The sequence below is a fragment of the Piliocolobus tephrosceles genome, chromosome 8 (genome assembly GCF_002776525.5).
Source record: "Piliocolobus tephrosceles isolate RC106 chromosome 8, ASM277652v3, whole genome shotgun sequence".
Classification (NCBI taxonomy): Eukaryota; Metazoa; Chordata; class Mammalia; order Primates; family Cercopithecidae; genus Piliocolobus; species Piliocolobus tephrosceles.
Genome location: NC_045441.1, coordinates 133,305,527 through 133,323,075, shown reverse-complemented (window position 1 = coordinate 133,323,075; position 17,549 = coordinate 133,305,527). Strand labels below are relative to the sequence as shown.

Below are 17,549 nucleotides of genomic sequence, written 5' to 3'. Positions count from 1 at the left end.
GCTCCAAAATCCAAGGGGGAGCTTACCCATGATCCCCAGCAGCTGTGAGAGATCAGTGGCGCTCCAAAATCCAAGGGGGAGCTTACCCATGATCCCCAGCAGCTGTGAGAGATCAGTGGACACAGTGGGTCCTGCAGGTACCTTGCGTGTTCACTCAGCGCTGCTGGGGGTCGCTAGAAGCTCCACTTTGGATCCCGCTTCTGACACCATCTGATAAAAGTAAAACTGCAGCTGAATTAAATTTAAAAGAGTTCTATTGAGCAGTGAACGACTCGCGAATCTGGCAGCCCCCGGAATCACAGCAGATTCACAGAGACTCTGTTGACTGGTAAATTCTAAAAGGGCATGGATTATGTCTCTTTATCTTATTTGTATAGATACCACCTGCAGGTTTGAGATTGATGTTAAGTAATCATACTGTGCTACTGCACATGTTCCTCTCTTTCTTCACTTTTCTATGCCATTTCTGTTTGTTCGATGTACTTGTAATAATCTCCGTTGACATTTGAAGGATAGAAGCAAATGCCACTTTAAAGCTTCCTTAGTGCAGATGAAATGATGATAATAATAACACATTTTCAACACTTTCCTGGAGAAGTCAAAGCTCTTCACAGACTTTAACTCCTTCATCTTCACAATAGCAGTATTAGAGATAACGGGGGACAGGTGTTATTGGCATTTTACAAATGGATGCTGAGGTCACCTGAGGGAGTGAAAAGTTCAAGTCTCTGTTTTCAGGGATGGCACTGAGGCCCACCAGTACAAAATGACTTGCCTTACTCTACAGCCGGGCAACAGATGAGGATGACTGCGACTCAGTCATCTTTGGCATCTGCAGGTCATAATTCTCACCCCTGTGGAACGGTTTGGGGGCAGGCCAGTGTCCACAGGAGGCAACACCAAGACACAGGATTTGAAGGCAACAGAGCAAAGGAAATCAGTTCAGAACAGCCTGCGGACAGCCTTTCTCTTCTTTGAACACACGTTTAAATGTGATACTGACTTTCCACACTGAAAATTTTCACGCAGTTCTACACAGATCATTCACTTTACCACTAATAATTAATGCAAATAGGTCACAGTTTGTGGATTTGGACTGTGGTTCTCATTTTATAAGCCCAGTGAGCTTCTCTTTTTTCTTAAAGCAACTCTGATTGGCTCTTTAACTGGAATATGGGGACTTTTATGAGTAGAACATGCTGATGACATAATACATTAGGGAATTCTCTTTAACAAATAAAAATAGCGATTTTATTTATTTTAGAAAGGGCTAAATGTTTGAAAGTCATGATCTTTGTAAACATTTTCTAGCTGGCATAATTAGTTTTGACTCCTCCAAGCAGCAGCATTTTCCTGGTCTAATTGTTTTTCAATCAACAGGCTGAGTCATAACACAGAAAATGTAGAGAAGGAAGAATAATTGAACATCAGAAGCCTTCTAATGCCTTCCAGCCCTCATCCAAGGGCAAGGGAAATGTGACTTCCAAGAGAGATGAAGATAAATGCAGCCAGTTTCAAACAGAATTATAATAGCCCTTCCTTGGACATTTGAGTTCAAGGAAGGATTAGTTGTCAGGAGAGGGAGGTGATGAGTGTTCACCTTGGGAAGAGTCTTAGCAGATCAGGGTTTTGAGAGATAAGGCCCAAAAAGAAAGCACAGCTGATGGCTTGTTATCAGAGCCATGCATAACAATAAGTCTCGCTCTTATCATTTTCACAAGCACTAAGAAGTTCTGGTAGACACTGCACATTAATTTCCAGGGCCTCCTGCATCAATGAGTGGAAGTAAAGGCTGTCCTTGGTGAGCTTCAATGAGTTGACAAAGGAAGGGTCCTCACCACACACAGGCTGTGTGCTCAGCATCTCTCTCTATGCTTTTCCAAGAAGCTGCAATGCAGATATATCATGGACTAGATAATTTCTTCCTGAATTTGGCACATTTTTTTTTTCAACTTGGATTTATTTTGATGCACTTTAAATCAATGAACATTTCTTAATGCTTTGCGATGGCATTACTTCAGCTTTCAGGGAAACCAAGGGTGAGCCAAGAGGGAAACACCTCCCTTCATAAGTTGCTAGCCTTTCTGCCCCAATTTTTTCCCCAGATTGTAATGTGGAATTTTAATATTGAATAACTTCAAACCTGCAGAAAAACTGAAGGGACAGTATAGCAAAATCTGTATACCTTTCACTTAGATTCACCAAGTGCTAACATTTTTTTCTACGTTTGCATTTATTTCTTTGTATGTTTACTAGGCCATTCTTGCATTGCTAAGAGACTGCGTAATTTATAAAGAAAAGAGGTTGAATTGGGCTTGCGGTTCTGCAGGCAATACAGGAAGCATCGTGCCAGCATCTGCTTCTGGGAAGGCCTCGGGAAGCTTTTCCCCATGGCAGAAGGCAAGGCAGGAGCAGGCACTCCCCATAGGGAAATCAGGAGCAAGAGAGAGATTGTGGGGAAGGTGCCATGCGCTTTTAAATGACCAGATCTTGAGAGAACTCACTATCTGAAAGACAGCACCAAGCCACGAGGGATCCACCCTCATAACCCAAAAACCTCCCACCAGGCCCTTCCTCCAGCATCAGAGATTACAATTCAACATGAGATTTGGGCAGGGACAAATCTCTAAACAATATAGTCTGTGAGTATGAGTGTATGTGCATTACGTTCTATTTGAAAATAAGTTGGAGACATGATGATAATGAACACCTAAAATTCTTCAGCTGGTGTCTCCTAGGAATGAGGTCATTCTCCTGCATAACTACAGTGGTATTATCTACTCCCAAAATGTAACATTGATGGAATAATAGTGTACAGTCCATATTCTTACTCTCCAAGTGTCCCAGTAGTGCTCTTTATGACTTTTTAAAATCTGGAGTCTACTAAAAAACATGTATTTAGTTGTCATATCTGTTTAGTCTGTTTTAATCTAGAAAAGTCCCTTCACTTTTTTAGTCTTTCATGACACTGACAGCTTTTAAGAGTTCAGGCCCACTAACCTGTCGTCTGCCCTGCATTCTGCATTTGTCTATGGTTTCCCCATGATTCAATTCAGGTCAGGCATTTTTGGCCAAAAGTATTAATGGATGATGAATACAATTCATCCCTAGCATCATAGCAGGAGACACATGATATCAGTATGACCTTTTATTGGTGATGCTAAGGTTGATCATTTAGCTAAGATTGGACTCATGAGATCTCTCTGCTACCTTTTTTTCTTTTGAAATTAAAAGCAATACGTGGAATACTACATTGGAACTGGGTTCTATCCTTCTCCTCCACATTTTACCCAGTAGTTTTAGCATCCATCCATTGATGGTTCTTGCCTAAACTAGTTATTACATTGGTGGCTGCAAATGGTGCCTTTCTAATTCTCTAATTCTGCCATTCCTTCCTTTAGTAGTTGGCATTCTTCTGTAAAGAATAGATTTTCTTCTCTCCATTTGCTTTTGGCAGTTCATCATTCAATATATTATAGTGCCTCTCTCTCAGGATTCTTTTCTAATGCCCCAAATTAGTTCCAGTCCTTGTGTCCTTTTGACAGGTCTACATCTGTTTTTGAGTACCTTCTTGCTTTCTGAAACAAGATGTTACAAGCTCACTTTGTACTTTGCCTGGTTGAAACAAGGCATCTAAATAGTCAGCTTTAAATACAAAGTGTGTTCCAGGGAAGCAATCAAGTCATTTGTAAATAGAAAAGAGAATTTTTAATTTGGCCTGTAGCAGTTGGAGAATCAAAGAGTGGTACAGGGTAGAAAGTGACATTGAGTTTAAACTTGAAGGATAAAATATGCAGAGAAAAGTTAGTTTGTTCCTGGAGGGAACATGTCAAAAATTTTCATAGAAGCAGGAAATTCCTGATCTATTCAAGGAATAGCAAGTAGCAGAGAGTGGCTGGCAAGCAAGTAGGAAGTAGCCAGATGACAAAGGGCCTTAAGTGTCATGCCAGGATATTTGGGCCAGGAAGAGGGAATGTGTTTGCTTTGTTTTGAACATTTCATTATAGGCAATTAAGGTTCACCCGTTATTCGTTCACAAGGGTTAGAGGAGTGGGAAGAGAAGGTAATAATTGAGAGAAAGGAGTACAATTAGAAGATCATTTGTAATTAGAAGATTATTTGCAAGTACAATTAGAAGATTATAGGTTGTTTTTTGTATAATGACTTCTTTTCCTCTGAGTAGATACCCAGTACTGGAATTGGAGACCATTATTCTAAGTGAAGTAACTCAAAAATGGAAAACCAAACATCAGATGTTCTCACTTATAAGTGGGAGCCAAGCTATGAGGATACAAAGGCATTAGAATGATACAGTGGACTTTGGGGACTTGAGGGTCTTGGGGGAAAGGGTGGGAGGTGGGTGAGGGATAAAAGACTACAAATTGGCTACAGTGTACATTGCTTGGGTGATGATGGGTACACCAAAATCTCACAGATCACTACTAAAGAACTTATGTAACCAAATCACCTGTTTTGGAGAACCACCTGTTCTCCAAAAACCCATGGAAATAAATAAATAAATAAAATAAAAATAAATAACTCCTTCCCCCTTCAAAAAAAAAAAAAAAAAAAGGAAGATTATTTGCCACACGTCCAGGCAGGCAACTATTTATTCTATACCTTATAGAATGTAATATATATTCTCTTGGTAATTTTAAATTAGGTTTGCTTGGATTTGAGATTTTTGGTTGTCCTTTCTACAGTTCCTACTAGATAGTTCTCAGCCCTCAAGTTGAAGGGCAGAGGACTGAGTCTGTCTTGCTGCTGAGCACATGTGAAGTATTTAAGTGTTTGTTGATCCACTCATATCATGTTTAAATCACTCGAAATGATATTATGTGCTCACTTTGAATTTAATGTTCTCTTTATAACCTAGGACTCTGTGACTGCATATCTATATATGAAATGAAAATTAATATCTGTATAATCAAACCAAAAAATAATGTTCCTCTGAAAAAAGCAGATAATTGAATCATAAATATAGTTCCTGCTTCAATAACCTAGAACTGCACTGTTCAATCCCTATAGTAACCACTAGCTGTGTGTGGCCATTGAGTACTTAAAATGAGCCTTGTCCAAGTTGAGACATGCTGTAAATGGATTTCAGAGACTTAGTGTGAAAAAGAATGTAAAAGACCTCCATTTTTATATATTGATGATGTTAAAATGATTTGGGGTATATTGGGCTAAATAAAAAAGATATTAACATTTTTCCCATTTTTACTTTTTTAAGGTAGCTATTAGAAAATTTAGATTTGGCCGGGCGCAGTGGCTCAAGCCTGTAATCCCAGCACTTTGGGAGGCCGAGACGGGCGGATCACGAGGTCAGGAAATCGAGACCATCCTGATTAACATGGTGAAACCCCGTCTCTACTAAAAATACAAAAAAACTAGCCTGGCGAGGTGGCGGGCGCCTGTAGTCCCAGCTACTCCGGAGGCTGAGGCAGGAGAATGGCGTAAACCCGGGAGGCGGAGTTTGCAGTGAGCTGAGGTCCGGCCACTGCACACCCCAGCCGGGGCGACAGAGCCAGACTCCGTCTCAAAAAAAAAAAAAAAAAAAAAGAAAATTTAGATTTGTGGATCACTTATTTTTATTTGGCAGTGCTGAGATAAATAAATGTATTTATTTTATAGATGGTCTCAAACTTGTATTTCCTGAGATTCTAATAGAAATATAAGTACACAAAAGGCATGTACTCCACAGCTTTACATTAGGACTACTTTGAATTCTTGACTTCAAGAAAGTGAAAACACAACATATTGATTTTATTTTTGAAAATTTTCAAGAGCAGCCATAAGTATAAATGCCATTTTCTAAGAAACAAATTCATTAATAAAGTTTCCTAGAATTCATATTTTACAGTATAAATTAGCAATTTTAAAAATATAATCTTTTGCCTCATGTGTGTACATAAAGGACCTTCTTTAAAAATATATTTGTCAAAAATTAAAATGGTAAAGACCTATAATAGTGAACTGATGTGACAGACAATATCGTTTTCTTTTCCTGGTAATGAAATCTGAGTCATGTTTTCTTAATGTGTTGCCATTTCTCCAAATGGGCTAAGAATCCTCAGAAAGTAAATGGTGAGTGTAGACAGTGGTCCCATTATGCCTTAAATAGTCAGTGATGTCTAATATGTCTAACTTAACTCTCAGAACTTAACCTAATGTTCCAGAATAGTAGGGCGCCTTAAGATTCATCATAATGGGTTCATTAAGCATTTGTCTATATGAGATGTAAAGTATTCATTAAGTCTTAGAGTGATTTTTAGGCCCTCACTAACGCATCCCCTTAAGTCTCTGTCAGGCTGCCGAAAGACAGCTCTGTACTTCAGGAAAACAGACCAGCAACAGGTCTCTTCTTTAGAGCTCTTCAAAGAATCGCCTTAACCTCCCTTACTAACTTGTTAGTGTCTGACAACTTTTATTATCATCATAGCCTGTGATTTTAGCCTCTCTGAGCTTCATTTTCCTCATCTCTAAATGGAAGATAAAACCCGGCTATGCTCTGAGTACCTGGTGTACTGTAAGGACTCAGATCACATCTTGAATGAATGAGGATTATGCCCATCTCAAATAGCAGCTCCCAGGCAAAGCTAGTTCACTCCATTTTTCCCTCAGGATTTGTTGATTTTAGAAATGTTTCCATTGCCTTTTTAAATAATTTATTTATTTTTACAAAAGAACCAGCATCAATCTACAGATTCTTGGGAAACCAGGTCAGTGGGCGGGCCTCTAGGGATGCCAGTAGCACCCCCCACTGTCAAAGGCTTAACTTCCCTCTTGAATACACAACCCATCTTGGCTGCCAGGAAGGCACCTCTGCCCTCCTTGGCCCATCTCACACTTCTCTCCTGTCTACTGGGTTTGATTGTATATCTTTCTCTTTTACTAAAATGTGAGTCCTCATTTTAGTGAGGGCAGAGAAACTCATCCTTAAACCCTAGTGCCTGGCACAGAATGAGGCTTTAATATCTATTAAATAAATGCATACATATATGCAGGCCAAGGCATCACCTGAAATGATATTAAGTATTTCACAAAAGCTAGCCTGGAAAAGTTACAAGTGTACCTCATTCTACTTCTCAGCTGGCTAGAAACTAATCACTTGAATTCAGGCCTTTGCTAATTGTTCAGCTCATGACATCTCTCTTTTTGTTAACTTTAAAAGGCAAACCTGGTCTATTTTATTGGCAGGATAACAGGAGAAAGCAAAGAAGATGGAAATTTCTTGAATATGTATCATATGTAAGATTGGCCACATCATCCATACAACTTCCCTGTGAAGTAGATATTTTCTACATTTTTACTGTTGATGACACAAGGCCAAAGAGTTTAAATAACTGAGTTTGTAAAGCTGGTGAATGGTAGAGCTGGGGTTTGAACCTAGGTCTAACTTATTAACTTCATCATGATGGAGTCATGCTCTTTGATAGAGAGATGCCTTTTCTATAAAAGCACCTGAGCAGAAAAGTCATGCAGGTGCACAGAGAATGAATGCCTCCCGCTGTTGTTTTTCAGTGCCAAAAGTATCCGAGGCCTTGCATAGTACTCCTTCACGCTTCCAGCTCCAATGAAGGAGCCACAGTTCACTAATGTACCTTGTGGAGGAAAGATGGGCAAGAAACCAGGGACAAATGGCCCCACTAACTGAAAAGAGTTGAATAATTGGTTTCCACCAATTTGCCAGCTCTTGCTTTGTAGTCCCCTGTCTTTCCAGCTTTAGAGAAAAGCTGGGAGGACATCACTGAAAACAATCGAACACGGAGTGCTAATTCTCATCCTTACCTTTGGGAAAGGAAACAGCCTGAGATAATGGATGAAAATTGTAAAATCTATGTTAATGTGCTTATCACACAAAGCATGGTTGCTTATAAGCTTGCACATACATCCATAACTTTTATTTTTGCCTTTTGTTAAAAACGGGACTTGATCTGATGACTGGTTGTCTTTGAGCAACTATGGTTGGCTGTAGTCTACTCTGCAAATAATGCGGGAAAAAATCCAAGTCAGACTTTCTATAGTTCAGCCAGCTAAAGTGTTGGTCAAATCCTCTAGGGTAGAAATGAAGAGGTAATTTGTTTTTCTGCTATCTTTATGCAGCTGTCTCTTTACTAGTTTCATGTACTTACGTCATAATTAGCCTTCAGATATTTGGAGTGAAGGAAATTCATCATAATTCCAAATGTTTTTCTTAAATTTTTTTTTTTTCCTAAGGGACACTTTAAGGTTTTGTCCAAAAATGATTCTGTGACTTGAAGAAAATATATTCCAAAATAATTGTAATGACATAGTAAATTAAAATTCATGACTTTGTCTCTCAACTTACTCATCTTAGTTTTCTGTCATTTTTATTGTACTTTCTATAAAGTTAGAGATAACCAACCGCTAATCCAAACCAATTATTATCTTTAATTAATTATAACATAACTGGTCTTGTTGGAAGTTTAAATATTATAAAATAAAATAAAAACATAATTTACAAGTATGGCTAACAGTGGCCTTGCTTAACTCAAATAAATGTTTCTTTCAAAAAAAAAATTGCATCGTCTTATGCCCAAATACAACCACTTTGATTATTTTCCCATTTGAAAATTAATTAGGTTACAACAGTGTCTTAGCAAACCCAATATGTATAATCTGGGTAGCTACCTCTGAAATTCTGAAATCCATAGTCTGGCTTCAAAAATCAGAAAAGAATTTATATGCAGCTATCAACTTGAAGCACAATTTTGTACTCCTGTTCTTTGGGCCTAAGTAAAAACTAGGATTTTAATTGAGTTTCTCGAATCATATAATGTATGTGTCAAATTCAAGTGGGTTGTGCATGCATGGGTCTTCACAAGGGAGTTTCCACTTTAAAGTTGGCAGACCTGCTGAAGCACTCTAAATTGCCTTCACCATGAAGTGGTGTGAAGTGCTCCCTGACTCCTTCCCTCTTGGCTATTGGGAAAACCTTGAAACCCTAGGCCTGGGATAGGTCTCAGAAAGTACTTGGTAAACACCCAGTTCCAGGCAAGACCACCATTCAAGAGAGGTAGAGATTTCAATTGACTTTGCTGTGAATTCCTCAAAGATCACCACCCTGATCTACCAACTATGTTTAACAGTGTCTAGATCAATACATATTTTTGTGTATATCACCAGTGTTCAGAAACATCATCTCACAGAAGTCCTAAATGACTCAAGAGTTAAGAGCTTCTTATATTGAGGTTCATATCAGGGCAATATTCACATGAGATTCACTCTGTATTACTGTGTAGTTTTACTTTTGTGTTTGCATTAGTAAAAACATTAACAACTATGAAAAATAATTTGAGTTTTAATAAATAAGCTGTGTGAACTGGTAATACTGACAATAGATTATCTTGCAGTACCTTTCCTGAATTTTTAAATCGCCTTTTCAAGATTTCCTCAGAAAGATAGGAGGCTCCCTCTAGTGGGAAGTGAGCATCGTAATTGATTGATTTCCCCCAAAGCAGTGTGTATAACTTCATAGGTTTTGTTTGAAGGAAAAGGACACTCTTCTGACTCTGATAGTCTGGGCTCCATAATATTTGTTCATTTTTCTCTCTGAATTTTAGTAAAGAAAATAATATTGGTTACCAAGCTTATAGGACAGTTGTGAGTTTAGAGTCATGTTGATGAAGTGAATTGCTCCTGCATCAGCAAAGAGATGTGAAGTTACCAATCTGTGCCTAGGCATTAACTTGTTAGAGAATAAAAAATATGTATATGAATATATTTATGAAATGTATAAATATATAAATTCTAATCTTAATTCATAAGCCTTTTACTTTGATAAGTAGGGTTAAAGGATTATCTTATCATCTCTTGCCCTCACTTTATAGCTGAGCTTAAGTGACTTGCTCAAGATTACACATATGAAAGTCGGCTTTGACCTTTGAGTTTCTATTAATTTTTACAGAATGTAAGCTGTATTCACTTTGGGTTTTCTTACTTTATGAGAAAACAATGACCAAAATCACATGTATTTTTTAGGTAATTTTCTATCTGTCTCATATCATTTCTACTTGAAGCTAAAACTACATCTTTATAGAGTATAATAACATATTAAATTTTAATTCCGAATTATCAAGAGAAACTAAAATTGTACCCAGGGAAGGAAGGAAGTTGCACATTACAAATACAGGTTTTGGTTTTGTAATTAGTAAAGGAAAAGAAAAGATTCTAATAATATTTAATATTGAGAATGATATATAACCCAAAATGGCCAATAACCACTTCCAGGAAGAATGTTTACAGCAAGTTATAGAAATTTCCCATTTTAAAGCCATACATCATATATTTCACCTATCCCCCATTTATATATTTTTTATCAAAGTGTGTGCTTACTTGCTTTTTGGTAAGTGACAAAGTTAATCTACACTGGAGGAAGAAAAAAAAATAGTTACTAATTTTTTCCCCTTATTTTCTTACAGAAAATGGTGTACTTGCTTTTGGAACATTGGTCAGTACTTCCAATACCTATGACGGGTCTGGTGTTGTGACTGTGGAAACTGACCACCCACTCCTTTGGACCATGGCCATCAAAAACTAACCTGTCGACTGGCATCCATAAGTGTGCCTCTGCCTTATCTCATTTCTCAATGGTTCATTGCTCAACAAGAATGATTCACCTGGGTTTGCAGGAATCTAAACCTCTCTAGGGGAAGCCCATTGGGTTTAAAGATGTTAGTGTTTAGATAATACAGGTAACATAAATGGCAGATCTCAATTTTATAGTAGTGGGAAAGATACATGCTAAGAAAGCAAATAAGCTCTGTTACATTTGGTTGGAACCTAATGGGAATCATTCCACTATACAATTCAGAACTGATTATTCTTCTTATGTTATTAATCATTCCATTTATCCTAGAAAATTGTTTTTAATTTGAAGCAGAGATCATTGTTGAGGTTCCTCTTGGGAGTCCAGAACATCTTTAAATGTCTAACAACAAGGGCTACCTCTGAGTACCTTTTAGTATTAGTTTTCTGTATAAGATATATATTATCTTCTACTGAAAAAAAATTCCTTTCAGATTGGGGTGTTGTAAGTGCACCAGGTCATTCTGACCTCATTACTGTCTTTGGTATTGTCTTTTTTAAATAAATCAAGAATCACTGACCTAATTGTTAAATTTAAAAATAGGTAGTTATTATAAGCAAAGAGAAATGATGTGAAAGATAAATGATGATCCATGGAGCCCTACTCACACATTAACCCCGCCAACATCACAACCTAGGTGGAAAAAGCTGTGCAGAGGTAACAAGCATAAATATCAAATTCGTTTCTGACATAGCTTAGACTGAAAAACTGTTGGTTCAAAGACCAGAAGTGTGCTCACATTACCAGAAAATGAGTTTGTCTATGGGGATACATGAACACCATACACTAAGGAGCCTAACTCCAAAGCCTGCATTCTCATCCTAGTCTGATATTCACCTAAGTTTCCGGACCGACCCCTTTCCTCAGCTGTAAAATGGAAGCAGTTGGACTGATGGTATCTGAGGTTCTTTCCCACACTGAAATTCTAAATTTTGACACTTAGCAATCATAGGGCTGATAATACACATAGTTACTGACTTAGCCTAAACAACCTGGTGCATCAAAATGTATTCACCTTTCTTTTGTAAAGAGACCATCTTCTATCTTCTTTCCACCTTTCTTTATGTTTTATGAAACCAACTGTTGACATACAAATCATGATTGAAGGAGAACCTGTCCAACATGTTTTATGTACACAAATCCCTATGTTGCTATAAGAAAAGTGACAGTAACTGTTTTCTTTTTGGTGCTATGACAGTGTGAGACTCAGGTTGTCTGTAGAGAATGAAAGAAGCAGTGACCCACGTGGCTGTGGCATTTTCGGCACTTGTCATTACTTTCTGCTTGACTAGAAGTTGAGACTCAGCCATGTTTCCATCTTCAGTTTCTGAAGACTAGTTATATATTCCTTACTCAAAATATATTCATAATATATAAAAGAAATATATCTATGATTTTAAAATGTTACTACCAAAGAATGCATGTTCTATTTGTCCTGAAAATGTTACCAGTGTTAATAAATGGATACTTATCAAAAAAGAATATAGTTTCCTGAAGCTTAGTAAATACTGGGGGACAGGGGATTAAAAAAAAAAAGCATTGAGGCTTATCTCACACCACCACCTGAGTATCAGGCTCTAGCTGTTGGGGGCCCACAGAAGGAGTTCTCTTAAAACATAGGCCACCATTTCCAGTTCCTGCCAGGCTACTGAGGAATTAGGTGCTGGTTTTAACCATACACATGTTGACAGACCCGAGGGCCTCTTCCATTCTTGTCAAGGGAAGTGCTAACCTTCTCTCCTTTCATACAGCACTAGGTGCTGGTTTTATTACAGTCAGCCCTCCATATCAGTGGGTTCCACATCCATACATTCAGTCAATCCATCATGATTGAAAATACTTGTAAAGAAAAGAATGGTTGCATCTGTCCTGAACACATATAGACATTTTTCTTGTCATTATTTCCTAAATAATACAGTATAACAGCTGTTAGCATTTATATTGTGTTGGGGATTACAAGTAAACTAAAGATGATGTAACATACACGGGAGGATATACATAGGTTATATGCAAATACCACATCATTTTATATCAGGGACTTAAGTATCCCATCCATGGATATTGGTATCTGCAGGCTGGGGGTTGGAGAGGTTGTCCTGGAACCAGTCCTTGCAGATACCAAGGGACAACTATATTTCCCCCTTCCCATTCCTTAAAACTACCTAAGTGTGTCTTTCTCTTTCTGTGCTACCCCACCGTGGCAGTTAAGCATCCACATATTTTTATAATACAAGGCTGCAGATGGTGAGATCTCAGGTACACCCAGTGAACTATCTGAGCCTCCCAGGAAGTCCCTCTTCTCTCACTCCTGTTCAATTCAGATCCTGACCTGCATGCAGCATGTGGCCATAAAAGAGACTGCAGGTTGGGCCCTGCTGGGAAAGTGACAGGTGCTCCTTGACCTTCTGACTCCAGTCACTTTCTTATTTCTGTGGGTCAGATTTATAGCATTTATAAATGTAGTTATTGCCACCCCCAAATGTCATCAGTCTTCTTAAATCACTGATTAGTGAAAACATGCTATGATCTCACTTCTTGTTAGAAAGCAGGGAAAATCTGAAAATGGCTGCATCTATTGCAGCCTGGTTGAAGTCACACATGACCATGACATGTAATAAGTTATATGTGTGGTTCGAGGAATTGGGGCTAGAGGGGGGCATGGGTGAGAATCACTCAGAGCAAAGAAGAGGTGGACACAGCCTGGGGCATTCATACAGGTAAATGCTCACACTTGTGTCACGCTTCTATGTGTGTGGAATGCATTTTGCGTTATGCTTCCGTGTGTGGCGCAGATCTTGCCTACTAGTGCTGCTCAGACTTTTCCACAGCTTTACTTGAACTGTGAAAATAAAGCAGCACATAGATGTAGCGTGATTGCGACTGATGATATATGCCAAGTCGGCACGCAGCAAGAAACTGTTCTTCTCTCCTCTAAGGCTCTGTCAGTATGAGAGGCGTACAGTCAGAATGGTGACTTTCAAACTATATTTACCGTGGCTCACTAGACATACATCTGGTATACCTTGTGACCCAGTCCATAGACACACACAAACAATAAAACGTGTGTACTCCAATAATTTTATTCTCAATTGAAAAACATCCAGAAATATATTCTAGATTGGAAAAAGAGCACCTAAGGGCAGAGGAAAATGCATATAAGTACCTTTTTTAAAAAGTGTGTGTGTATATAGGCAAGTGTTTTGCATTGAACATTCATTTTTTTTCCATAAATTTAGGACAACAGGAGTGTAATTTTAAAAACTCTTTCCTGCCGGGCGCAGTGGCTCACGCCTGTAATCCCAGCACTTTGGGAGGCCGAGATGGGCGCATCACGAGGTCAGGAGATTGAGACCATCCTGGCGAACACGGTGAAACCCCGTCTCTACTAAAAAAAAAAAATACAAAAAAAAAACTAGCCGGGCAAGGTGGCGGGCGCCTATAGTCCCAGCTACTCGGGAGGCAGAAGCAGGAGAATGGCGTAAACCCGGGAGGTGGAGCTTGCAGTGAGCTGAGATCCGGCCACGCACTCCAGCCTGGGTGACAGAGCAAGACTCTGTCTCAAAAAATATATATATATATAAAATATTTTTAAAAAAGAACTCTTTCCCATCAAAGAATTAAGATATCCCATTATTAAAATATTTTAAAAATATGTTTCAGAATTTAAATGATTTCAATAAATTATTTAAAACTGGCATATTTGAGCAAAAATATATCTGGAGATATTTCACCTTATTTGCTCATAATTTAACCAAGGTCACACACAGAACATTTTTCTACTCCTGTTCTTGGTGTTTGTTTCACTGCCTTTATCACCAAACTAATAATGGTTTCTATTCTTACCTGTGTGTTAAGAGGAATAACCTACCAATGACAGCAGGTTCAATGTGATCCTATTTGGGAATAAAACAATCAACACAACTCTCTTAGGAAATGGGCAGGGGTATTCGATTATTTAAATTGTCTTTAGAGCATTCTATTCAAAATAAAATGAATTATCCCTATACCTGCGGAGATTAACATTGAAGCTACAAGGTCAAGCCTTTCTTGGGAGTCACATACAGATTCAAAAATTCCTGGCATGTACAGCACAAGTTTGCCCTTCCTTGCCCACAGCAGATTTCACTGATCAATCATAATTTTCTTTTCTGATGAGCCCCAGCCTGAGCCTCAGCATCTATCTCAAAACAGTTCTCCAGGCAGCCTTGATCAGTTAGTCTCCATTGGGTTGGCATCCCTGGAGGCTCACAGCGTGCACAAAACAGCTCTGGGTACAACCCAGGAAAGAGGTCCTGGCAACATCACTCCTCTTCACAGGTCATGGGAAGTAAATAGATCCAAGGATTGTTCTCTAAGTACTTAATTGTACCGCCAAAAGCAAGGACTTTCTACACAACAAATAAAAAGTAACTACATCCCTGCAAATAACTTGAAAAACGTAAGCAAGGCCCTGAGATCGCCGACAGTTGAAAAGTAGGAAATTTCTCACAATGGACCCATAGCTGGTCCCCGAGAACCAAGAAATCTGAGGTGTATACAGAGTCCAGAGGTAGAAAAGTGTTTTTAACTAATAGTCAAAGGAACTGATAAATGTAGGGTGGCAAATCATACCATAACATTTATTTTTAATATTTAATAGCTCATTATATTTTTGGACAATAAACATGGGATATGATGGGAACAAAATTAGGCAAGAATAGAGCAGAGTTTCATCTGAATGGCATAATTTTGCTAACCATTAAACAGTATGAATCTTCTACTAGAATATGAACCCCTGAGGTCCCTGACTGTCATCTGCTGTATCTCCTATTCCTAAAGTAGGGCCTTGTCTGTAGCAAGTGAGCAGTGAGTATTTACTCCACTGGTGCAGTAACTAAAGTCCCCACTTGTACCCGTGCTGAAGGAACATACTGTACTGCTTCTCTAGTCCCTGACAACTATTGTTCTTTTCTTTCCTTGTTCCCTAACTAACCAAGATTTAAAGTAAATACAGACAGTCCCTGACTCACAATGGGGTGACTTAGGGTTTTTCAACTGTACAATAGTGTAAAAGCTAGAATTCAGTAGAAACTTACTTCAAACTTTGACTTTTGACGTAAAATTCTTCATAATAACTTTATTATGATAGGTTTGGTGTAGGTGATTTTGCCCAGCTGTAGGGTAATGTAAGTGTTCTCAGCACGTTTAAGGTAGGCTAGGCTAAGCTATGATGATTGGTAGTTAGGTGTATTAAGTACATTTTTGCCTTATGATATTTTCAACTTAGGATGGGTTTATTGGGATGTAACCACATCATAAGTCAAGAAGCCTCATGTTAATGTTGTTAATGTTGCCCTTGAATGGGTTCCTCAGTCTGAAAGATAAATATCCTAAACCTAGTCTGGTTAGATCTGCTTGTATCCTTCCTTGTTCACATATCTGAAGAAGAAAGTGATGTGCCAGGTTCAAGGCTAGGCCTAAAGGCATGATCCAGGGCAAAACATTCAGCTAGTAACAAAGGGAAATCAAAAGGCCAAGCAATTTTAAGTTGCTCAAAATGGCTAGCTAAGGGAACATGAAAGCCAGGAGGCAAGTAATCAAATAGGCTTAGAATATTAGTGTAAGCTAAAAAAGTCAAAGTAAATACGAAGAGGAGTTTTTTTTTTTTTTTTTTTTTTGAGACGGAGTCTCGCTCTGTGGCCCAGGCTGGAGTGCAGTGGCCAGATCTCAGCTCACTGCAAGCTCTGCCTCCCGGGTTTACGCCATTCTCCTATCTCAGCCTCCTGAGTAGCTGGGATTACAGGCACCCGCCACCTCGCCCGGCTAGTTTTTTCTATTTTTTAGTAGAGACAGGGTTTCACCGTGTTAGCCAGGATGGTCTCGATCTCCCGACCTCGTGATCCGCCCATCTCGGCCTCCCAAAGTGCTGGGATTACAGGCTTGAGCCACCGCGCCCGGCCCTTTTTTTTTTTAAATATACGGGTTCTTCCTGCGTTGCCCCAATTGGATTCGAACTCCTGGACTCAAGGGATGCTCTTGCCTCAGTCTCCAAAGTAACTAGGATTACAGGCACGTGCCACCATGCCCAGCAAGTGAAGAGAATGTTTAATTGACCTCATTTAACAGGAAAAATGGAAGAAGTAAGAGGTTAAGAGAAAATTTTCAGAGTTAGAAACTTGTAGCTGGAGTGATTTCTCGATTTGGAAGTTCAAGGCATGACCATGGCTGTCAAGAGTTGAGGTGGATTCCAGACAAGAGTACATGTGATTTTCAAATACTCTGAGACCTTGGCATTCAATTCAATTCGAATATTTTACTTGTGTTTAAATTTACTTGTTCTACAAATTAAACCTTTAACTTGCATATGAAATTAGCCTGAGGAGTCTAAAACCGTAACAAAGAAATGCTCTGTTGTCTGCAGCTGAATTCCCTATGCTAAATCTCATTATTTGTGATTCGGATTCAGTGTTTTCAAAGAAATACATTTCACTGTTACCTCACTTTTGGAAAATTACCAAGGCAACAAAAAATGTATCCAAAAAAGTTTTTTTTGTTGTTGTTTTTTGAGACAGAGTCTCACTGTTGTTGCCCAGGCTAGAGTACAGTGGCAGGATCTCGGCTCAGTGCAACCTCTGCCTCCCAGATTCAAGCAATTCTGCTGCCTCATCCTCCCTAGTAGCTGGGATTACAGTCACCTGACACCATACCCAGCTCATTTTCTTTTCTTTTCTTTTTTTTTTTTTTTTTTTTTTTTTTTTGAGGCAAAGTCTTGCTCTTGCCCCCCCAGCCAGGCTGCAATGGCGCAATCTCGGCTCACTGCAACCTCCACCTCCAGGGTTCAAGCGATTCTCCTGCCTCAGCCTCCCAAGTAGCTGGGATTACAGGCGTCCGCCGCCACGCCTGGCTAGGTTTTGTATCTTTAGTAGAGACAGGGTTTCATCATGTTGGACAGGCTGGT

General features: G+C 38.9%; 1 protein-coding gene and 1 pseudogene across 3 annotated transcripts in view; one reads left to right on the top strand and one right to left on the bottom strand.

The window, feature by feature from the left end:
* Positions 1-12,094, top strand: part of TPK1 (thiamin pyrophosphokinase 1) — a 383,349-nt gene extending 371,255 nt beyond the window's left edge. For all 3 annotated transcript variants that reach the window (XM_023191035.2, XM_023191036.2, XM_023191037.2), the window contains one exon: positions 10,446-12,094. In XM_023191035.2, coding sequence (XP_023046803.1) covers positions 10,446-10,564 — 119 coding nt within the window. In that variant the 3' untranslated portion in view covers positions 10,565-12,094. The remainder of the gene's footprint in view (positions 1-10,445) is intronic.
* A 127-nt stretch (positions 12,095-12,221) lies between these two features.
* Positions 12,222-12,366, bottom strand: LOC111525609 (annotated as a pseudogene).
* Positions 12,367-17,549: the final 5,183 nt, after the last annotated feature.